The sequence below is a fragment of the Macrobrachium rosenbergii genome, chromosome 53, assembly GCF_040412425.1.
Source record: "Macrobrachium rosenbergii isolate ZJJX-2024 chromosome 53, ASM4041242v1, whole genome shotgun sequence".
NCBI classification, from domain to species: Eukaryota; Metazoa; Arthropoda; class Malacostraca; order Decapoda; family Palaemonidae; genus Macrobrachium; species Macrobrachium rosenbergii.
In genome coordinates, this window is record NC_089793.1 from 1427824 (window position 1) to 1452838 (window position 25015).

The 25015-nt window shown below is 36.7% G+C and overlaps 1 protein-coding gene across 1 annotated transcript in view; it reads left to right on the forward strand.

Annotated features, from left to right (window-relative positions):
• LOC136834193 (uncharacterized) overlaps positions 1-17186 on the forward strand; it is a 514934-nt gene extending 497748 nt beyond the window's left edge. Inside the window, exon 7 of the mRNA XM_067096466.1 lies at positions 14120-17186. Coding sequence (XP_066952567.1) covers positions 14120-14202 — 83 coding nt within the window. The 3' untranslated portion in view covers positions 14203-17186. The remainder of the gene's footprint in view (positions 1-14119) is intronic.
• The last annotated feature ends 7829 nt before the right edge of the window (positions 17187-25015 follow it).

Below are 25015 nucleotides of genomic sequence, written 5' to 3' on the forward strand. Positions count from 1 at the left end.
ATGTGTAGGGCAAACAATCAGGGGTAAACTTTTGACTTAATATATACATTCTTTCACTGCGGACTCGGCCTCATTGTAAACACGGGTGAAAAACTTTCGTCGGATCCCTTATCAAACTTCGGATACGCCACGGAGAGAGAGAGAGAGAGAGAGAGAGAGAGAGAGAGAGAGAGAGAGAGAGAGAGAGAGAGAGAGAGAGAGACCATACTTCATCTCTCACACTTGACTGCCAGTGCAATGGCGTAGTGCTTGTCATTTCAAGACCTGTAAATAATACAAAGTGTTAAAGGTGTAAAATTTATGTTTAAGATTTACACACACACATACACACACACAAACAACACACACATTCATGTATGTATATATATATATATATACCATATATATATATATATATATATATATATATACATATATACATGTGTATGTGTGTGAAAAATAGAGAGAGAGAAAGAGAAATACAATGAACAAGCTGATAAAATAATGAACAGTTTTCTATATGGCGTATAACGCTGTATGAAACGAATGAGAAATAGATACTAAGTAGTAAAAAATTATTATTATTATTATTATTATTATTATTATTATTAGGATAAATAGATAACAAACGTGGCTATATCTAACCAAAGCTTTACCGATGACAATTACGACCTTGTTATGCTTCAATAAACTGTGATAAAAACTTTTACAACAATTAATAAGGCAACAAGAAAAATCCCACGACTAAGCAAGTTTAATGAGCTCTCGGGGCGGAAACATAAGATATCATTTGTAATTAGTGAATGGGAAATTAGCATCAACAGAATTTACTTATTTCGTAACGTAATTTATTTCCATACAGAATTTATTTCGTAACAGAGCTTATTTCCTAACAGAATTTAGTTAGTAACATAATTTATTTCCAAACAAAGTTCATTTCCTAATAGAGTTTATTTCGTAACATAATTTATTTCCAAACGGAATTTATTCCTTAACAGAATCTATTTCGTACCGTAATTTATTTCCAAACAGAATTTCTTTCGTAACAGGTCTTATTTCGCAAAAGAATTTATTTCCTAGCATAATTTATTTCCAAGCAAACTTTATTTCCTAAAAGAATTTATTTCGTAACGTAATTTATTTCCATACAGAACATATTTCGTAACAATTTATTTCCTAACAGAATTTATTTCCTAACAGAATTTACTTCGTAACATAATTTATTTCCAAACAGGATTCATTTCGTAACAAAATTTATTTCTTAACAGAATTTATTTCCAAGCAGAATTTATGTCGTAATAATTTATTTCGCAAAGACTTTATTTCCAAACAGAATTTATTTAGCAAAAGAACTTATTTCCTAACAGAATCTATTTCGTAACAAAATTTATCTCCTAGCAGAATTTATTTCATAAAAGACTTTTTTCCTAACAGAATTTATATCATAAAAGACTTTATTTCCTAACAGAATTCATTTCGTAGCACAATTCATCTTGTAACAGAATGTATTTCGCAAAAGAATTTATTTCGGAGCAGAATTTATTTCGGCACAATAGGACGGACCCAAACCAATAATACGTTTCCGATGAGCGATTGCTTGCAAAAAAAATAAATAAATAAATAAAAAATAAAATAATAAAAAAACAGTAAACTCGAATGAATATTTGATAATAATGATCCCATAAACGGTTCAGAAAATCTCAGGCGTACTTTTTTTATTTCCATATTTTTTTCGGGAATTGGAATTCGGAGAATTGGAATGGTGGGTGGGCGGAACATCCGGAAATGAGGTCAGAGATGAAGAAGTGAGCAATCCATCACCATCGGCCGCATAAATTCACTTCCTGGTAGGGGAGGGGAGGAGGGGAGGGGATGGGGAGGAGGAGGGGGAGGGACGGAGGGGAGGGGTGGAGGAGCTTTGGGTGTCGCACTGCTTGGCACAAAAAAGGGGGCCCTCCTTTATCATGAATTGGAAATTCAGATGATCACACATGACTCTCTCTCTCTCTCTCTCTCTCTCTCTCTCTCTCTCTCTCTCTCTCTCTCTCTTTAAGAGGACGAGCAAGCAAATCTCGTCTAAGCCATTTACCTCCACAAATAATCTAGCCTTGGAACGCCTCCCACTCATCCCTCCTCACCCCATCCCCACTTTCACTTATTTCCCCTTCCTCCCCACTTCATTTTCCCCACTCCTCACCGCCCATAATTCAAACAGACCAGAGTGCCATTGGCACACGTGCAGGCAAGAAACTGGTCTCACCAGAAACAGGTACTGGAGAGGGAAAATGAATGCCCCAGGAATTCCTCCAGTTGACTCTGTGAGTGTCATTTCGGGGAATGTTTACTGAACGTTTATTCCGAGAGGCATTTGAGTGTTTTTCCCGTCCAATCCCGGATAAGAGAGAAGGGCTGGGCGTGGCATAAAGCCACCGATTCGTAAAATAACCAAGTCACTGACATACAAAGGGCATGAGTCATATTATGTGGTCAGGGGCAGTGGGTTCTAATGAGGCCAGAAAGTAGAGTGAAATTTAAACAAACGACTGAAAGCTCTTATCTACGAAAGGGAATGAGATGAAGTTCTTTCTACTTGATATCAGCTGCAGGAATATAATTTTTATATATATATATTTTGAATGTGATTCCTTTTCTATTCCTTTTCTAACAGAGAGAGAGAGAAGAGAGAGAGAGGAGAGAGAGAGAGAGAGAGAGAGAGAGTTAACATACTCTATGGCTTTTATTGTGGTCTACAATAACTATGACCTGTTTATTTAATCTGATGACTCTCTCTCTCTCTCTCTCTCTCTCTCTCTCTCTCTCTCTCTCTATATATATATATATATATATATATATATATATATATATATATATATATATGTATATATGTATATACATACATAATTCATACTCATATACATCTGGATGTGTCTACACACACATACACATACACACAAGCATAAAAAAATCACAGGCATAAAGCGTGTCAATGACACTTCATGACAAATCTACCTACCAAGACAGGCACCCATCAGCCAAGAGAGTAGGAAGCTTCCCTCTTTACCAAAGGCGCCTCCTCACTGGCTTCTCTTGCTGTCTCTCACAACACGTGTCAAAGGAAAAGAAACACCGAGCACCGAGCGGAGACCTTCTTCCTCTTTCCTTCCAGGGAAACTGACAGAAGAAAATCTCACGGGTCTTATGAATAACAATTCGTTTAAGGGAAAATGGTTACGTACAGAGTCTTTAAGACATATCTAGTTTCCCATTTTCTATCATTTCCAGTTCCCATTTTCTATCATTCCCAGTTTCCCCATTTTCTATCATTGCCACAAGCTATATCACTTCGACAGTCACAGAGCCCATTACTCTACCAGTACTTCAATCTTCCATTTTTGTCATTTTCATGGGGAAAGCGGAGCAGAGATATCCTGTTAAATCATGGAAATTAGATAGTGCAAGCTCTCATGCTGATAAAAAGATACTTCAAAACAGTATTTGATACGTCATTAAACGGACAAAAACCTCTCATTATCCGGACAAAAACCTCACATTGTCCGGACAAAACCCCGTTTCATTATCCGCCAATGTGAATAAAAAGCTTGCATAGATTCGTGAACGCATGTAAGTTATTCCGGAGCCATTTTATGTCTGGCTAAATCTAACCCAATTAAGTTCACTTCAAGAATGAGTACACACGAGCTTCTTATTACTCCTTCTGGGTAAACAACCTCGCTTGCTGTGACAAAGAACGCACAAAGAACGCCTGAAAAATAACCCAAGGTAAAAAAAGAGGCACTAATCCCCGGAAAAGTCGTCTCACTGCTTCTTACAAAGGTGCATCTCAGGTGTTAGCCAATATTCTTCAAGAGTTATTTTCAAGGATCGCTTTTACACAAGCATGAACAAATACTCCACTTAGGGAACAGAGGAAAAATGACGACCGAGATGGATTTGGATGAAGCGTTGTTGTAAACAGAGGATTCTATCTCTTTTTTTTTTATGCTGAAACAGAATTGAATTTCACTCTTGCATTACTCCTTTTTTTTAACGTAATGTTTATATACTTAGAATTGCCAGATCCAGTAAGAATGAGAATTTTATTTTATACCCAAAATGAGAATTTCTTTAAATAAGTGTTCATAATGGACATGAACAAAATGGGTTACGCATCTGGACGACTCCATCAGGTCGGCTTTAAAGATAGCTCACAACGAGAGAGAGAGAGAGAGAGAGAGAGAGAGAGAGAGAGAGAGAGAGAGAGAGAGAGAGAGAGAGAGAGAGATAATCTTATGAACGTTTTACAAAGGTTTCACCTTGATGATATGAGGAATACCTTGTCAAGGTCCTGATTTTTTTTGACAGGTTAATGAAAACTTCTCTCTCTCTCTCTCTCTCTCTCTCTCTCTCTCTCTCTCTCTCTCTCTCTCTCTCTCTCTCTCTCTCAGCTGAGACCCGGAATAGTCGACTAACACTTATGTACATAATTCAACTGAGGCACCGTATCGCCCCTCCTTGTCGGATTCAGGAATCAATCTCGGGATATTCAGTTTATGAGCTTCATTTGATATCACTGCACGACGAAGCCAAAGGAAGAGAGAGAGAGAGAGAGAGAGAGAGAGAGAGAGAAAAGACAATCAGTTTCCTCTGTATTTCAGCTAAGCTGCGACCAGCAATAGTCTATAGACGACCGGATACAAATGACGCATTTGTATAACTCTTTTTCTCTCTTACTAATTGCACCACGAAGACCGAAATAGAGAGAGAGAGAGAGAGAGAGAGAAAGAGAGAGAGAGAGAGAGAGAAGAATCTCGCCTTCCGGATGACCTGGTTATTGGTAAACGTCTAATTAGAGCAAGCACTTTTATCCAGTCAAACGAAGGAGCTTCGAACCCCGCAATCATTTTCAAGACAGGGAAAAAAATACACGAGAGAAAATAAGCGCTAATAAGTGTCACACCATCAAACAAGGAACGTAAGTGAAAAAAAGATAGAGGAGGGGGAGGAAGAAAAAGGAGGAAGAGGTCATGACAAGAACATCTCCTAAGTCCCTTCTCCTCCTCTTCCTACTCTCTCTCTCTCTCTCTCTCTCTCTCTCTCTCTCTCTCTCTGTTCCCCTTAACACCATTAATTAGTTTCCACTCTCGAACAATGACTTTATTCTTCCCGGTTCTTCAAATTAATTCGTGAACTGATTTGCGTGCGGGGTTAACAATGGGAAGCCCCCTTTCCTCCCCCCATCCACCTCACCTTCCCAGTCTTCCCTCACCACCAGCCACCGAATACACACACACACCCTCCTCCAAAATGCCAAACGTTCGGCAAGAAACTAATTGCAATCGGCGTAACTTATTCCAGCAGCACTTGGCGGAAGAGGTTATGCTGAAAGAATAAGAGAAATGAGGTAAATAGGAAGAGGATTATCGGGGGAATAAAGAGCAATGATGATATACCAGAACACTTGAATGGGAGATGAATAAGACACAAAAGTCAAGGAGAGGAAAACATGAGGAAACATGAGATGAGGATATGAAAAGAAAAGAACAGTAAGTAAAATAATATAAAATAAGAGAAACGAGAGGAAGAGGGAATTATCGAAGAGGAAAAGAAAATGATGATACTTAAGAACATAGTATAAATGAAGACGGAGATGGAATAAGGGACACAAAGGGCAAGGAGAAGCAAATATAAGGAAACATGAGATAAGGATACGAAAATAAAAAAAGCAGAAAGTAAAGTGAAATGACAGAAGATGACCATGAAGGAAAAGGTACAGAAAAGAATGAAAAAGATGAAAAGAAACTGAAAATAATCAGGAACATAAAAAAACGCAAAACAGAAAAAGAAGAATTAGAGAATACAATATTATAACATATGTGTAATTAATAATAAACATTAATTATTATTATTATTAATAATAACAAACGTTAATAATATTATTATGTGTATATAAGCAACATGAGTTCATCATCATCATCCTGTCACTTTTGCAATGTTTTTATCTAAAACCAGAAAAATTTTAATTTTTTCATCTAAAGCTCAAAAAAATCTATTTGATTTTTAATCTAAAAAACAAGTCAATATTCCTCTCGGCTCCTGTTGCTAACATAACTCATTGTGACCCAAAAAAAATGACCCCAACAATGGGTATCAGATCCATCAAAAGAAAATCATCAGGTGCCTATCACTTTTGCATTATCATTTTTACCTGCAGAAGAGTTATCGACAGAATGGCACCTCGTTCATTTTATGGCAAAAATCTCTTTCTCTCTCTCTTCTTTATCTTTTTAAAAACCGGAAAATCTTTTATTTTTTATCTTTTTATTTTTCTTTGAAATCTCCGAATATCTCTCTCTCTCTTTTTTCCAACCTAAACTCTCGAAAAAATTTCTTTTCAAATTAATTCTAAACGTGCAGGGTTAACAATGGGAGGGCGGCCCCCCTCTCTTTCCTCCCCATCCACCTCCACCCCCTTCCCAGTCTTGCCTCCTTTTTTTATGCAATAAAACGGCGGAAAATCGTGAGGTAAATAGGAAGAGGAAGGGGAATTATATCAAGAACACTTAAAAGCAGGAGATGGAATAAGACACAAAAAGGCAAGGAGAAAACGAAAATGTAGAAGAAAGAACGGTAAAGTAAAATAATATAAAATTTATCTGAACAGAACATAAGTATAAATGAAGACGGAAAATAAAGGGACACAAAGGGCAAGGAGAAGCAAATGATATAAAGGAAACATTTGATTTTTTCGAAATAAAAAAAAGCAGAAAGAAAATGACAGAAGATGACCATGAAGGGAAATTTTTTCGGGAAAGAATGGATGAAAAATCTGAAAATAATTTTTCGTCTGAAACAGGAAAATGTAGGTTATTTTTTTTTTTAATAATAATAATATAAATAATAATAATAATAATAATATGTATCAATAATAATAATAGCTAACAATAAAATAGTGAAAACATTATTGATTTTTAATTATTAAAAGCTGTCCAGATTCATCATCATCATCATCCTGTTGCTTTTGCAATATTTTTTTTTATGTCTAAAACCGGAAAAATCTTTTAAGTTTTTTCATCTAAAACCAAAAAAATGATCTTATGATCCACATTCCTCTCAGACGGGTATCCAGATGACACCCCGAACGAACGGGATGGCACGAACGGGAAAGAAACGGGCTCATAAAGGTGCCCTGGGGCAGTCCATCTCCAATCTCATTACATGGGGCGTCAGAATTACCTGCGTCAGGCTATCGACAAGAATGGTCGTTCGATATTTACCTCTCTTAAGAGGATTATTTTTTGTGGTTCAGGCACCGTTTCTTTTTATTGGTCATTCTTTTCTCTGTCTGTCTCATTTCTCTACCTTTCTCTCTCTCTCTCTCTCTCTATTTTCTGATTCAGATCTGTTTCTTTCATAAACTCTCTCTCTTTCTATCGATCACACTTTTTCAGATCTCCGTTTCTTTCGTATCAATCATTCTCTCTCTCTCTCTCTCTCTCTCTCTTCTCTCTCTCCTCTCTCTCTCTCTCTCTCTCTGTCGCCTCCTACAAAAATGTAAACAAAAATTCCTTTGGTAAATGAAACCATGATTCATACCTGCTGTATGTCTAGATTCTAAAAGCAAAATGATAATGTCATTTTGACAAAGCAAGAGCTACAGAATTACGAACAAGTGACGGAATCCAGAAAAAATATAACAAAAAAATTAAATAATACAGAAGAAAAATATCTGGGGAGTGCTTCTCTCCTCTGACCTACGGTAATAGAAAATAAAAGTGTTATTGCATTACAGGCTTAACCTCGTCTGGTCATTTCCTTCCCATAAAAATCCTACATCAAAGGAGTCGACTCTTGCTAGGATTGATGCCTTAAAAAAATCGGGAAGGCATAAAACTGACTATACAGTAAAGTAAGGTCGCGTCCGTCTCGTAGGCAATTGAGGTAGGTGGTGGGCCGCATGAATACAGCCGTTCCTAAGGAAATACAGAATTTGTAGGGATACAGCTATTTTGAATGAGAACCCACTGCATTGTGAATAGACGTTTTAATATAAACAGATTCAGAATTTTTTAGGAATTCGTCATTTTGCTTTTTTATTTAACCTTACATCTGTTTCCTGTACGCATGCAGAGATCGTATGAATACAGCCGTCTCTTAGAAAATACAGAATTCGTAGAATTAAAACTATTGGGGAATGAACCCACTGCAATGTGAATAGACCTTTTAATATAAACAGATTCAGTATTTTTTCAGTTTATAATTTCTGCTTTTTTCTTAATTTTAGTTGTGTTTCCTGTAAACATATGTCAAAAGTGCTTGATTCTGCAACTCACGCATTTCCTTCCCAACCACGAGATATCCCATTTCATTTACGTTCCTTTAACTTTCCTAACTATACATCTTCAGCAACCCTAGTTATAATACCCCTAATGACATGCTTATCATAAGTTTATGATACCCTTATAACGGAACAAACATACCCCACCATTCACTAGCCTTTCTACAACAAAAAATCCTTCAGGAACTTTGCAAAATCCTTCATCATCATTTAAGATACCGAAAGCGTACTGCCGGCGAAAGCTAAAACCCAGGTCTTACCGCCCAATCTCCATCTTGTGACACTAAACGGAGCCTCGCCAAGTACTCAGAATCGCCCACTACTCTTAAAAAAATGCCGTATCTCCTTCCTGCAGGAGGAGAAGCATCTTCCTTCTTCCGCATCCCGTGTGCTCGCTTCACCGCCTTGCAGACATAAACAAGTCACTTTCCGCTACCTTTATTCGGCAGGGAATCACCCTGGTGCTACCGCGTTCTTCCTTCTACGCCAAAAGTGCTCCTGAATTGAAGTCGTGTCTGCCCCAAGATGTCTTCAAGCAGAGTATTATCTCGTCTGTCCAGACTCCCGTTGTGCTGTAGTCTAGCTACGGTAGTCTGCGCCATTCCACGGAATTTTTCTTAGAAGTCAAAATGGATTCTAGAGACTTCATTGTTTATAAGGCTTCCTACTATACCCCAACTCCCAAAAACGCTCTGATCTTAAAAAAAAAAAACACTAAAAATTCAACACTCCCACGAGAGAGAGAGAGAGAGAGAGAGAGAGAGAGAGAGAGAGAGAGAGAGAGAGAGAGAGAAGCTACTTTAATGTTGGAAGTAAACCCCACTCGAAAAACTCAACTCTCGCACGAGAGAGAGAGAGAGAGAGAGGAGAGAGAGAGAGAGAGAGCGAGAGAGAGAGAGAGAGAGAGAGAGAGAGAGAGAGAGAGAGAGAGAGAGAGAGAGAGAGAAAGAGTTCTTTCACACCTAATGCAAATACCTCTTTATCTCCTAGACATAAAAAAAATATTCAGCATTCATTTATTAGTGCGGATGAAAACCATCAACTTTTTGTTCTCTGCATTCACCCATCTTTCACAAAAATGGTTCAAAACAATCTTGAGCATTAAATTACATTGTTCTTCCCCATATCGAGGCCTCTCGCTTCTAATTACATCCAATAATTATGAATTTCCTCTACCCCTTATCACCTTTTCCTTTACATGATGAGACAATTATTCCACTCATCAATTTACTCTTGAAACTTTCCTTAATCCCGACATACCTTACACACATTGGTCAGCCGGTGAATTGCGCTCTCAGCGTCACAGCCACCATCTAACCCGGGGCATTGTGTTCAAAGACGAACAGCTAATTTGTAAATCAATTTCCGATAGGGTATCTTTGTGCCAAACCAGGCTTCCGTCGGGAACAAATCGGGTTTCTGTCGGGAAACATTCGTACATTCATACCTCGTCTTAGATCTTCAAAACTGAATTACCCTGCAAAGTAAATTGGGCGTGTCTTCCCAATTCGCTCTCCAATTTCCATTCAATTATTCGTGAGAGATTACATCTTGACATACGCACACACACACACAAACAAAGAGTAGAGAGTAGAGAGAGAGAGAGAGAGAGAGAGAGAGAGAGAGAGAGAGAGAGGGTTTTAGATATTTGTCGTATGGAACTGACAAACGGGAAAATGATGAAAAATTTATTAACTGATGCCTTGGAGTTATTAACACTCATTACACAACAAAACACATAAATGTATACACAAAAACACACACACACATTATATTATATATATATATATATATATATATATATATATATATATATATATATATATATATATATATATATATATATATAGATATATATATAAATGCTATATGTGTATTAGCTAAGATATTATGAGAATATACATACGAAGCCTTCGTTCTCTTTTATGCAAATTAATAAGGAAACGATTAATACTATCAAAAAACGAAAAAAACATTCCCTATAACAAGCAACAACGGAGTTCCCAGAGGAATATTAAAGCCATAAGAAGGAAGGAACCCCAAGTTAACTGAGCCTTGTCCCAAACTTCGTCAGATATCAGATCAGCGATGATGAAAGCTTTCCCCAAGTCCCGACAAACATCATCCAAGATGCGGTGGATTTGCGGAAGGTAGATCTTAGATTTCCGAAGCCTTAAGGATGACTCGGGATAGCAATAAGAGTTGGGTAATGGTGAAGCAAGACGATGCCAGGTTACCTGTTTCTTTACATGTTAAATCAAATTAATGTAATGGTGAGAGAGGAATGACTCATCACTGAAGGATTAATTGAGGATATTCCAGGAATTCGAATAATTCCGTCCGATGAAAATGAAATTAAGTTAATTATCAACTAATAATTTAATTTCATTTGTAATTTTTTTTATATAAACAAGTGAAAAATGCGCCGAAGTTTCTTCAAAACAATCGAGATTTCTGCAGCCGCAGCTTGTAATCATCAGCGCTTTCACCGAAAACAGGTCTATCTTTCGGTGGTCTCGATATAATGCTTCTTATGAGCCACTGACCCATAAAACTTTAACCGCCCTTCTTGACGGCCTGTCCTCATTTCGTTGCCAGACCTGGTTAACTTTAACCTTATATAAAAAACTACTTGAAGCTACAGGGGTTGCAATTTGGCATGATTGATGACTCGAGAGATGATCAACATACCACCAGCCTCCAGCCTCAGTAGTTTTAAGATCGGAGGTGGACAGAAAGTGCGGATAGAAAACGTGCGGACGGACAGACAAAAGTTACACAATAGTTTTCTTTTACAGAAAACTAAAAAGGAAATGGTCTTTGGTAAAAATTTGAAGGCTTTAGGTGGTTACCTAATTCCCGAGAGGTTAAAATAGCGTGCGCTTCCTAGATGAAATTTATGGAAGGTGAGAGCGTAAAAGGGAAATGTTCCTTGGTAAATATCAACTACATTGAATGACAACGTTTATGGAAATAATGCCTAAGAACATCGAGAGAACTTTAAACAAACGATGATATATATAAAAAAAGACCGTTTGTGGAAATGGCCAAAAGAAATATTCAGAGAGAGAGAGAGAGAGAGAGAGAGAGAGAGAGAGAGAGAGAGAGAGAGAGGTTACAAAACTAAACAAGTAAAAAATGCCCCCAAGTTTCTTCGGCGCAATCGAGTTTTCTGTACAGCGTATAATACTGTAAGAACAGCTGCCCATGTAACTTTAACCACGGCACGGTGGTGGCCTGTCCTATAGCATTGCCAGACGCACGATCATGGCTAACTATAACCTTAAATAAAATCAAAACCACTGAGGCTAGAGGGCTGCAATTTGGTATGTTTCATTAATGGAGAGTGGATGATCAACATACCAATTTGCAGCCATCTAGCCTCAGTAGTTTTTCAGATCTAAGGCCGGACAGAAAAAAGTGCGGACGGACAGACAAATAGCCAACTCAATCATTTTCTTGTACAGACAACTAAAAAGACACGTGGCTCTTGGTCAAGAGAGAGCCTGGGAGTCAACGCACCGTCTAGAACAAGCATTACAATTTTACCATGTAATTCAAAAGCTGCAACTCCCACTTTACGACGGGCGGTTTAATTACGGGATTCTTACCTTGGGCGACGCTAACTCGAGTTTATGGCCTTCGACGCTCCCCGGCCGTCATCTCCTCAGGGGAAGGAAAAGACATAGCTTTATCGCTTGGTGCACTTTCTACGACGCCCCAGGCTCGGAGGTTTTTGTTGCTTGTGTTGTGTTGTTGTTTCGACTCGCTTTTTTTTTTTTGGGTTGCTTTTGTTTGAGGTTGTTTCTCTCTTTCTTGGTCTTTGTTTGATGCGTGTTCGACTGGGCTGAGATTTTCTGACTGTGAGGCAGTTTGTGTTTCATTTTCATTTGTGGAGTGTATGTGTATGTATGTGTATGTGTATATACAGTATATGTATGTATGTGTATATATATATATATCTATATATATATATATATATATATATATATATATATATATAATATATATATTTATTTATATATATATATATATATGTATATATATGTATATACAAATATATATATATATATATATATATATATATATATATATATATATATATATATATATATATATACACAAATAAAACACACATACTATCGACAACCATTAATTCCAATTCATCACACACGCACAAATTCCTCTACATTAACTTATCATCTCAAATTTTATGCGCCCAGTGAATTGACATTACATCCTATTCTTAGCCCCCTTCTCTGTTATTCGGTTTAGCTGGTGCAATTTACAGCCTCAATTTTATCGAAGATGTGTAATTTCGCCTTGCAGAGCTCCTGTGATTATGCAGAGATATCGATTCAGAAGCCACAAAGGCCAGGACACCATGATTATAAGCTTTTTGTATTTGTTCCTGAAAGACAGCTCTATTTGGAATATTCGGCTGAGAAACTTTAATACACAATATTTAACATCCCTGAAAGGCACAGCTCTTATTTGGGATACTCTGTTAGGAATATTCAATACACAATATCTAACATTCCTGAAGGACACAGCTCTATTTGAAATATTCTGTTAGGAATATTCAATACACAATATCTAACATTCCTGAAGGACACAGCTCTATTTGAAATATTCTGTTAGGAATATTCAATACACAATATCTAACATTCCTGAAGGACACAGCTCTATTTGGAATATTCTGTTAGGAATATTCAATACACAATATCTAGCATTCCTGAAGGACACAGTTCTTATTTGGAATATTCTGTTGAGAAACTTTAGTACACAATATCTAACATTCCTGAAGGACACAGCTCATATTTGGAATATTCTGTTAGAAATATTCAATACACAATATGTAACATTTCACACAAACATTACCTGGAGGTTAATAATCTACTTAACAATCTACTTAGACTATTTTTTATTGGATTTGTAAATAAACGAATTAAAAGTTGACATAATAATGTTCATTTTCAGCCACATGACCTTCTGATTGACAAGTATTCCCAAGGACAATCAAAACGATTATTAAAAAAATATGATCTAAATCCCTGTAAGATAACTTATATAACTATACTAATGGATATCTTTTAAAGCACTTATTTACCTTGGCAATATTGCGATAAATATCCCAGTAAAATCTTATATTGATTTGCTTCTTAATCTCAATATAAACTTTAATACATCCTTTTCCTAAAACAATAGCAATAAATACAAATAAAATCAAAGCGAAAATAAATCTGTCCAATGGAAACTATTTCTTTGAAAAGAAGTAAAATCGATTTAAAAAATCTGCCAGTACAATATAATACTGATTTGCCTGTTAATCTAAATATAAACATTGATGTATCCTTTTCTAAAAATAATATTAAAACAAAAAAATAGATATGTTCAGGGGAAAGTTATTTCTTTGAAAAAGAAGTAAAATACATAACAAAAAATTTAATACAATCTAATACTGATTTGTCCCTTTATATAAAATTTATCGTATCCTCTCCTAAAAAAAATTATGATTAAAAACAAACTGAATCCTCTCCAGAAAAAAATTATTGATTAAAACAAACTGAATAAAATCTGTTAACAAGGGATTCATATCTTGCGAAAGAAATAAAACCCCTAAAAAAAAAATGTCCCGCCTCCCACCCCTCTCTTTTTCCCTCGCCCCCTAAAAATTTCCCCTAACAATAAGCATCCTGCCGTCAGTCCGTTCCATTAAAACCCCAAGGAAATTATGATAAGCTCCGCTTGGGAGACGTCACTGGGAGTGACAGCCATCTAATTGTGTTTTCGTCTACTCCACAGGGCCTGGGAAATCGCCGGCTGCTACCTTCTTCGACTACCTCTTAGCAGCGGCGTCTACTGCTTTGCTAATGGGTCGACTGTAGGTCGAAGAGGGTCGGTACGTGATTCGACCCGGGTTCTCTACGTGTCGTTTCGGGTGGTGCCAAGTATCGCCACAGGGATGCGAAGTGTTGAGCTGTACAGAGGTGGCACCGTTTGCGTTCGTGAGAAAGACCGGTATAGATTAAATAGTGGGTTTGTGGGTCACTAATGGCTTTAGAAAAACCCATGAACATTTTACGATGAAGAGTGAGATGAGTTTTGGTCACAGTAGGATTTTGTGCTACTACAGAGAGTTCGTTAGTGTAGATAAATAGTGGATTTAATGAAGAAATAATCGATGCAGGAAACGTGTTGATAAAGGAAAAAATCTAGCAAAACACTCGATGATAAAAAACTTATTTAACAATCCAGAGAAAGAGTCAGATACAATCAAAGTAACTTTGCTGGATTAACAGTTGAGACCAGCAATCATTTCTAATTTGTTCAGTTACGAGCTGCTTTCATATCAAAACGAACTAACAAAAACAACTTGCTCGCAATGAAAGAAATGCAATCACAAGCAATAAAAAAACTCAGAAGAAAGAGATAGATAGAGAGAGAGAGCAACGGTGCATGTGTATTGAAGGAAGGTCCCAAAAGAACATCCTTCCTGGCCATACTACATTTCCGAGCAGCGGATTATTCCGTAATATTATTCTTCATTATTGAATCACCTCTCGCACACATACGTATACACACACACCTACACATACACACGTCACTTTCATCTGTAAACGTCTCACCATATTTTGAGCTGGGTCCAATGAATAGGTGTGTATTCAACTTTCACTACATTAATTTCAGTGCCGCTTTCCCCCCTCCCTGTTTCCCCTATCCCAACCCCTCCCCTCCCCCCTCACCTCAACCAATACCCTCCATCCACCCACCATCCACATTCATTCCTCGTCCCTGGGGATAAACCCAGGTCACCTCGCTAACCGGTGGGCAAGAAAATAAATGGGATGGAGATATTCGTGGCTTTGAATGAAATTAAAAAAACACTTAAACGTTAATCAATAAAAAAAAACTCTGCCTTAAAACGTTGTGACAGTGAGTTTCGCGAACTGAAGACGTGCAAGTGAAATCGTGGTTTTTTTATTGTTGTTTTTATTTATTGTTGTTTTAGTGACTAAGAAATGACATCATTCATCACTGCTGCCTTCGTGTTCCAGCCCTTGAAGAAGGGCGTGTCTGACAATTCAGGGGTCGCCACGTTCCAGGTCATTCAGGGTCAGCGTGCCCTACTGATCAGTCAGGGTTGGTAGCTTCCTGAAATTTCAGGGCCAATAAAGTCTTTCTCCTTCTCGATCCTTTTTTCGTGATTATTATTCATTTCTTTTCATTCCTGTATGACCATTCAGGTCTATAATGTGCCCCTGAAAATTAGGGTCTGCATTGACCCTGAATATTCAGGGCTAATGTGCCCCTGAAAATTAGGTTCTGCTTTGACCCTGAATATTCAGGTCTGATGTGCCCCTGAAGACTGAGGTCTCCTGTGACCCTGAATATTCAGGTCTGATGTGGCCCTGAAAATTAGGGTCTGCTTGGACCCTGAATATTCAGGTCTGATGTGGCCCTGAAGATTGAGGTCTCCTGTGACCCTGAATATTCAGGTCTGATGTGGCCCTGAAAATTAGGTTCTGCTTTGACCCTGGATACTCAGGTCTGATATGCCCCTAAAGATTGAGGTCTCCCGTGACCCTGGATATTCAGGTCTGATGTGCCCCTGAAAATCAAGGTCTACTTTGACCCTGAACATTCTACTAGTCCACTACATCGCATAACATTCAAGATCTTTGTCCCTGAACATTCAGGACACGCTGAGTCCCTGAACAAACATTCAAGACACGCTGAGTCCCTGAAAACCCAGGCTCACCACGTCCCTGAGGCCCCTGATCACGTCGCACCCCTGAAGGAAAACTCGAAAGAAAGGATTTCCGGAACCAGAGCCGAGGAAAGACCTCTTGTCACGTGACCTGTTGCCATCCACACAAATCTGAGCCCGGCTGCAGTGATACCACAACCAACCTTGACTCTGGTTCCTTCAAAGCAGTGCAAGAAGGCGTGTCATGAATTTTGTCTGCAAGAATGAAAATACGTCCTTTCTCGTTGTGTTAATGTTTATCTAGATGTCTCTGGTGAAATACACATAAGGATTCACGTTGCCATACGCGTACCATACGAGGGAAGCGATTCCTTCCCTCGCTTGGCATTTCAGCATTTCAAGAAATGCAAGCACAGTGATTATTCGTCAAGCAATATGACTTTCAGCCCTATCCAGTGCAGTGGAGCTTATACCCAATGCTCTGAGCCTTTTTTTTTTTAAACGAAGCTCTCCAGTGAAAGGATTACACTCATTGACCTGAACGGATAATGTAGAATCTAATTGCCGTGCCAGCGAGGTTAAACGATTTCTATCAATTACTCTTTCGTGTAATGAAACCATCACCTATGCCAGATACCGATTCCATTTTATGCTTTTGGACTGCAATGTACAAAATGTAAAAAAAAAAAAATAAACACCTTTTTTTACCGCACCAGTAATCAACGTTTTTTTGTGGGAATTCTGTGTGTTTTGATTTTGTAGGCGTGGAAGTATCACTTTGCGTGGCAATGTATTCACATAAAGGTTATTTTTGTGTATCAGTATTCGCTCTTCAAATCTATGTCTCGCTAAGGTTAAGTTGAAACTGGGTATGGTTTAATCACAGATGTGTTCTTCTAATCTGTCCGGATTTATAACAAAAATAATAATCTTTCCATGAACGCTTTCATTGTAAATAGCCATTCTTCATAAGATAATTTCTCTAATAACAGTTATGAACGAAAATTCCAGACATATTATGAGAACGTGATAAGGAACTTGTAATAGAAAAACATCAAATGTCTTGAAAGAGTGAAAATAACTAAATGATTTGCTAGTCTAAGTTCGGCTGTGCTTTGTACACAAAGCATGATTATTATCCATTTTTTTATATCATACACGTTCAATACCCGATCACTAATAATAATAATAATAATAATAATAATAATAATAATAATAATAATAATTTTTTTGGTCTATCACAGTCATCCTATTCGACTGGGTGTTTTATTATTATTATTATTATTATTATTATTATTATTATTATTATTATTATTATTATTATATATAGTAAATAATAATAATAAGAAGAACAACAACAACAACAACAACAATAATAATAATAATAATAATAATAATAATAATAATAATAATAATAATAATAATAATAATAACAGATGTTAACGAAAGCTACAAAATTAATGGAAAGTTATTTACAACGAAAATAATAATGACAACAACAATAATAATAATAATAATAATTAATAATTAATAATAATTAATAATTAATAATAATCAAAACCAGTTACCCCTTATCACCCTAAGCCCAGTGGCTGAACCATACCCGTGTAACATATTTCAAAACTTAAAATGAAATGTCACTTGACAAAGGTGCTAACAGTATTCGATGTACTCTTAAGTGAAAGATGATTGTAGAATTAAGAAAATAAATATCCCAATGTATTGTGTTGTGTTTTTTTCGCCATATGAGACATATACGGAAAAGAAGCATTTATGGCAATTATCTTTACAAATGCTATCACAAAGACAAAAAAAAAACAGTTATAATAAAAAAAAACATAAAATGGACATACCACGAAGTCTGAGAGAGAGAGAGAGAGAGAGAGAGAGAGAGAGAGAGAGAGAGAGAGAGAGAGAGAGAGAGAGAGAGAGAGAGAGAGAGAGAGAGAGAGAGAGAGAGAGAGAGAGAGAGAGATGGGCTGGGCATAGCTCTCTATAATTACATTCTCCTGAAAAAAAGACAACCGCTATAGTTACATTCTCATGGAAAAACCCACTCACTATAATTACATTATCCTGAAAAAACCCACCCACTATAATTAAATTCTCCTAGAAAAACACTTATTATAATTATATTCTCTTGGAAAAACCACCTACTCTAATTACACCTTCCTGGAAAAACCACCAAATGTAATTATATTCTCCTGGAAAAACCACGTACAATAATTTACATTCTCCTGCAAAAAACACCTTCTATAATTACATTATCTCATCATGTAATTATCTCAATACAATACTTATACCAGATAGATTAACCTATATACTAAATCAAACTTGGGTAAAGAAAGCGAATGCAACGCTTCAAGCACTGATTAAACGAGAGAGAGAGAGAGAGAGAGAGAGAGAGAGAGAGAGAGAGAGAGAGCATTCATGCAACGCTTCAAGCACTCATTAAACGATAGAGAGAGAGGGGGGGGAATGCAAGCAACGTTTTAGACACTGATTAATAGCGAGAGAGAGAGAGAGAGAGAGAGAGAGAGAGAGAGAGAGAGAGAGAGAGTGAATGCAAGCAAAGCTTCAAGCGCTGATTACGAGAGAGAGAGAGAAAGAGAGAGAGAGAGAATGCAAGCAAAGCTTCAAGCACTGATTAAACGAGAGAGAGGGGGAGAGAGAGAGAGGTGAATGCAAGCAATGCCTCAAGCACTGATTACGAGATAGAGAGAGGGAATGCAAGCAAAGCTCAAGCACTGAATAAACACAAGAGAGAGAGAGAGAGAGAGAGAGAGAGAGAGAGAGAGAGACTGAAATTTACATCGTAAGAGAGAGAGAGAGAGAGAGAGAGAGAGAGAGAGAGAGAGAGAGAGAGAGAAAACTGATTAATCAGAGAGAGAGAGAGAGAGAGAGAGAGAGAGAGAGAGAGAGAGAAGTGAATGCAAGCAACGCTTCAAGCACTGATTAAACGCGAGAGAGAGAGAGAGAGAGAGAGAGAGAGAGAGAGAGAGAGAGAGAGAGAGAGAGAGAGAGAGAGCAGATGTAAAGGGTATCTGAATCCCTTCTGCCTCTCTTCCTCTGCTCGTTCTTTCCCAACGGTTTCACATTAACGACCCGCGTCCCTTTCGCGACCCCCGTGATACAATGGTTATTGCAGTCTGAGTGCCTGCTCTACAGCCTGCATTTTAACACTAAATTAACTAGAATGCTTCCCGGATGCCAAGCTCTGCTGGGCACAAACAAAAGACGGCCGAGAACTTTCATGGTGACTGACATGGTTTGGTAAAGCCAGCTGGTAACATTCCAAACTAATGAAAGGAAGAGATGCAGTGTGGAAGTTTATGCGGAATGAAGGTCTGGTTTTGTTGCGATGTAAAGCATTGCAATAATATGAGAGAGAATTAGTAAGATTGTTTAGGTTACCTTTAATAAACCTCGTATTAGAAAATAGAGGTTGTTTTTTCCAATAGTTACCGTTAACATAAACTGTGTGTAAAAACATTGCTGTGATCGAGAATTCGAAGAATTGTTCAAGTAACATTTAATAAACTTCTTAATAAAACAATATCCTATTAATCGTCTAATGATAAACATGCAATTATTTCCTTTAACATTACTGTAAAAAAAAAAAATGGAAATTGTGAGAGCCATTAGAATCCTACTGTGCCACCGCTGATGTTGCGGGAAGTAAATGAAATGTGGGTTGACATGTCCGTAGAGTTATTCCAAATGATTGTGAGACTACTTATAGACAGCTAATCCTGAATTATCAAAATTGCTTCCGCAAAACCATTTAATATTTCGATGTTTTTTTTTTTTTTTACATTTTTAAATGAAACTCTCTCACGAATAAATTGTAATCCATACAAAATGAAACACCCTTCCTTTTTATCCAAGGTCAGAACGTATGTATACATACACTATACGTAATTTTAATGACCACAATGCCCTCTTAACTAGATGTTCTATTCGAATGCTTAAGATATATGTATAAATGTGTGTTTGCCTGTGAGTGCGCGTGCGTGAGAGCGGTCCAAATACACATAGCAATTTAGTTCTTAAATTAATCCTGAAGATTCCAAAGTCAAGTGACAATTTATTAATCCTATTATAGGCAACGCCATTCTCTAAGTTCAGTAATACTGAGAATGATAACAGGCTGAACATTAGACAGCTTACACTTTATGCTCCATGATCCAGTTGAATAAATCCCTTTAAGCTAGAGCTGGCATTACAGAGAGAGAGAGAGAGAGAGAGAGAGAGAGAGAGAGAGAGAGAGAGAGAGAGAGAGAGAGAGAGAGAGACGGGCGAAAATATTCCCAGGATATAAAACTTCTTTGGAAGCATTCGCAAACATGAGACAATGAGGCGAACCAAAAACTTTCCACAGTTCATTCTCAGCTTTTCAAACAGAGAGAGAGAGAGAGAGAGAGAGAGAGAGAGAGAGAGAGAGAGAGAGAGAGAGAGAGAGAGAGAGAGAGAGAGAGAGAATATTCCGACAGGTTACGATTTTACTCAGCTGGATTCTGATTCACCGAGACCCATCCGTCCTGAATGCCAATCTCTTACGCCAACAAATCAATGTCTGCCGTCTGCCAAGAATAATTTTTCTTCAAGAAGGAAGAGGGAAGGTGGGAGAGAGAGGTTAGGGAGGGAGGGAGGGTGGAGGGAGGGGAAAGATGACAAGCACAGGGCGAGGAAGAGAGAAAAAAGGGGCAAAGGTGAAGAGCACAAAAAAAAAAAAGGCTTGAAAGCCGATTGTGATGTACGGAGACGGAGCGAGTGGTAGGGGGAGGGAGATTGGGAGGGGATGGGTGAGGGAAGGGAGAGGGGGAGTGGGAGAGAGAGGAGGTAGGGGGCCAAGTATGCGATACAATGGTAGGCAGACATCTGGACCTGTTAGTGAGAAAGGATTTCGGATGGCGGAATAAAAGATGGAAATATGCTGGTGGCGATAGCGGAAGGAAATTTATAAGATATTTAGGACTTCTGAGACAAAGCCAGGTGCATAAATGATAAATGAATAATTAAGAAGCATACAGCTACGTGGGATAGCCTTGAAGAGAGGGGGAAACGCCACGAAAATTACTACTTCAAACCGTAAGAAGATCTGGGAATAAGTTACACAAAATAGCGTGTTCCAATACAATAACGTTACTCCGTGATTTCTTTGAAATGAGTCAGGTTTTCGTAATACGTTGGAAAATAATACAATTGTTTCTACCTTTCTTGCATCAAATCTTTGGTGAAACACCTGTTGATTATATCAGTGCCTCGAGGAACAGCGCATCTCTATACCATTTCAATGCAAGTAACCTAGTCAAAAATGAAAGATTGAAACTCCATAAAGAAAAGTCAATAACAGTCTTTGTGATTACATCACCTGTCTTTTTATGTAAATATAAAGTATGAAAGATTATTACAATCTCTGTTATTACATCACCCACTTTTTGTCAGAATAGAAAGAGAAGGGATTTATGTACCATAAATAACATACTCTACTGCACGGAATATGAGACACCGAGTGTGATGTTATTAAATTACGGTCCGCAATAATATCCTCGGGGGCTACAACTTGACTCAAGCCAGTTTGGGTACAAATCACTAATTTTTAATAACTATAAAACGACCTAATTTTATGACTCTGACAGCATCTTGCCTACTCCTCCTCCTTGAACCTGTTCTCCTCGTATCTGTATTTCGTACGTAGACTAATTACTTAAGAATTTGTTAATGTACCTTTGTTTACTAATAAGCGATCTCTTCTTTCTGTATTTCTTGTTATCATCTGTCCCTCCTTCAAATGAACGTTATATTCTTTGGAAGCCTGAATTTCAAGTCAGTGGCCTCTTTAGGCCTGTTCCATATGAATAGGGTTCATCGTCTGAAGAATAATAATAATAATAATAATAATAATAATAATATAATAATAATAATAATAATAATAATAACAGTGGTTCAGTTGGTAGCGCCCTTGCTTTCCAACTGAAGTCAGAAATTTATTTGTTTCACACGTGATTACGAGTTGATTACTTCTACAACATTAATAATAACACATAACACATAATAATAATAATAATAATAATAATAATAATAATAATAATAATAATAATAATAATAACTGTAGGTCACCAGACTTATTATTATTATTATTATTATTATTATTATTATTATTATTATTATTATTCACAAGATGAATTATTTATTACAAGCCCACAAAGGGCCACTGACTTCAAATTCAAGCTTTCCAAAGAATATTAAGGTGTTCATCAGGAAGAAGTAAGAGGAAGTAAAGAGAAATACAGAAAGAAGAGATCTCACTTATTAAAAAAAAGAAGAAATAAATAAATAAATAAATAAAAATATATTAAAATATATCAAAACGCATAAAGAATAAACCTTTGTATTTTGACAAGCGCGAAGCCGAATGCTTGAATTATACGACAATCGAACTTTGCTGTGTGGGTATATACTCGAATAAACATTTGAACTCCATGGTCAATGGTTCTTCATAAACAGTAATTACCTTGTTTTATGGTAATTGCACACTACAATTGCATCAGCTGACTCTTCAATCGTGCAGTGTTGTAGATTCTGGGTTAAAATACGTAGAAATTGAAAATTCAAAGCGATCTTTCCATTTTCAATACGAACAGTGTCTGGGCGTCGCTAAATAGTTTTCGCTTTAGACACATACATTAACACATAAATATAATGTGTGTATAATACACACACACACAAACACGCAATATATATATATATATATATATATATATATATATATATATATATATATATATATATATATATATATATATATATACACACACACACACACATATATATATATATATATATATATTTGTATGTATATGTATATGACTATATATAGTGTATGTGCATATATATACTGTATATATATATATATATATATATATATATATATATATATATATATATATATATATATATATATATATATATAGATAAATAGATATATATATACATTATATATGTAGATATATATATATATATATATATATATATATATATATATATATATATATATATATATGCTCAGTAAATAAAATCAAATGCGAGTAACAACTGAATACCCAGATTTTCGTTATTGTTGGAACAGAATAATTGAGTAACAAGAAATAAAAAGCTTTAATTCATAAGACAAATATTTAATTTGAAAACAGAAAATACAGTCTAATGGATATCTTATAATAAGAAAATAACTATCCCCTACACAGTAACAAAAACAAAACATAAATACAAAAGCTTATGTGATATCGCACCAAACTCATCAGTTCTTCTTCATTTTAATGTCAAATGTTATTTCTCATGAAACATCCAAGTTCTTGATAAACAGCTGACAAGACTTATTTGAATTTAATCTCGTGTTGTTTAATCGCTGACGTTCCAAATGAAAGCATTAATATCAGAACACGTATCCCTCCATTTGACAAATGAAATCTTACGTAAACCCCACTGCAGAGATCATTCATTCTGCCACAAACAGAACCTCGATCGCGCATGCGCAGATACTGTGAACTAAATCCAGTTTTACTTTAACTTATCAGACAAGCAGCAGAGAGGGAGAAAGCTAAAAAAAAAAGACTTTGAGTCATTTTTAAATCACAACATTCAAATTTTTCTAATGATTGGAATTGGAATATAGAATTCAGGTCAAAAGGCCAAGTGCTGGTACGTATGAGGTCATTCATAGCTGAAAGAGAAATTGACAATAAAAGGTCTGAAAGGTGTAACAGGAGGTAAACCTTGCAGTTGCACTGTGAAATATTTGTTAGGAGAAAGTGGAAAGCCAGATGGAAGAAAGGGAATACGAACGGAGGTACAGTAAAAAGGAATGAAAGGGGTGGCAGCTAGGGGCAGAAGAGACGCTGCAAAGAACCTAAATTAATGCCTACGGTGCACCACGTGAGGTGCACTGACGGTACTAATTCCCGACGGAGTTTCTTATGATCGGAACATTTGGTGTGTCTCCTTAAATTTAGAAAAAAAAAAATAAAGCTGCGTGCATGAAAGCACTGCCTTTAAAAAAATATATATTTTTAACTTCGTAGCTATTCCGACACGGACTAATTCATCGACTGCTCTTTTCTCTTCCTTTGAAGACCATAGCAAGCCATTAATTGGACAGTTAATTGGTGATGGAAAAGGAAAGCAGTTGGAACAAAAACCAGAAAGCTCCACGGTTTGGCCTACTTTCTTTGCTCTCCGGAAAAATAACGCGTCTCGCAAAATACCTCTGACAAAGGAATAGGAATGTACATACAAACATGCCTGACATGATCTGAAAGAATATGAAGCTTTAAAAAAATTTTCCTTAGCGTTTCGTGATGAAATTCAAAAGGCGATTCAAAAATGCATTCCTTTTCGTAGACAAAAGCGCAGCTTCTGAAAAAATTATAAAAATAGGATCTTCAATTCAATCAATTCTTCAAACCAGGAGTAAATGCTATATGAAAATACAATTGGGCCATGATTAGAGCAAAACGGAAAAATGATTCATCTGTACGTACGGCTATGAGAGAGAGAGAGAGAGAGAGAGAGAGAGAGAGAGAGAGAGAGAGAGAGAGAGAGAGGTGTTTGTCGTGGGAATCTTCTTTATGAAAAGCAGACTACACCTGGATTATAATTGATCCCACCCAGAATAGATTGCAAAATATTACAAGCCAAAGCCACTTACCAAGCTGTGTTTGCCACTACGTTACATTATGTTCCACTGAGGCAAATATCTGCTGCCTGATACTAACGTACAAGAAAATTCATATCACTGCTTTTTTGAAACCTTCCAAACTTTAATTTTAATCTGGTACCAAAAGGCAGAGGTGATGAAATCTTCAAGGAAAATACGTGATGACTCAGGTCCACATAAAAAAAAATTATTCTATACATTTCAGACTCAAAAGACTTCAAAAGTAATCTGGACACTTACAACATGTCCCTCGATGTCCCCAGGCCTGAAA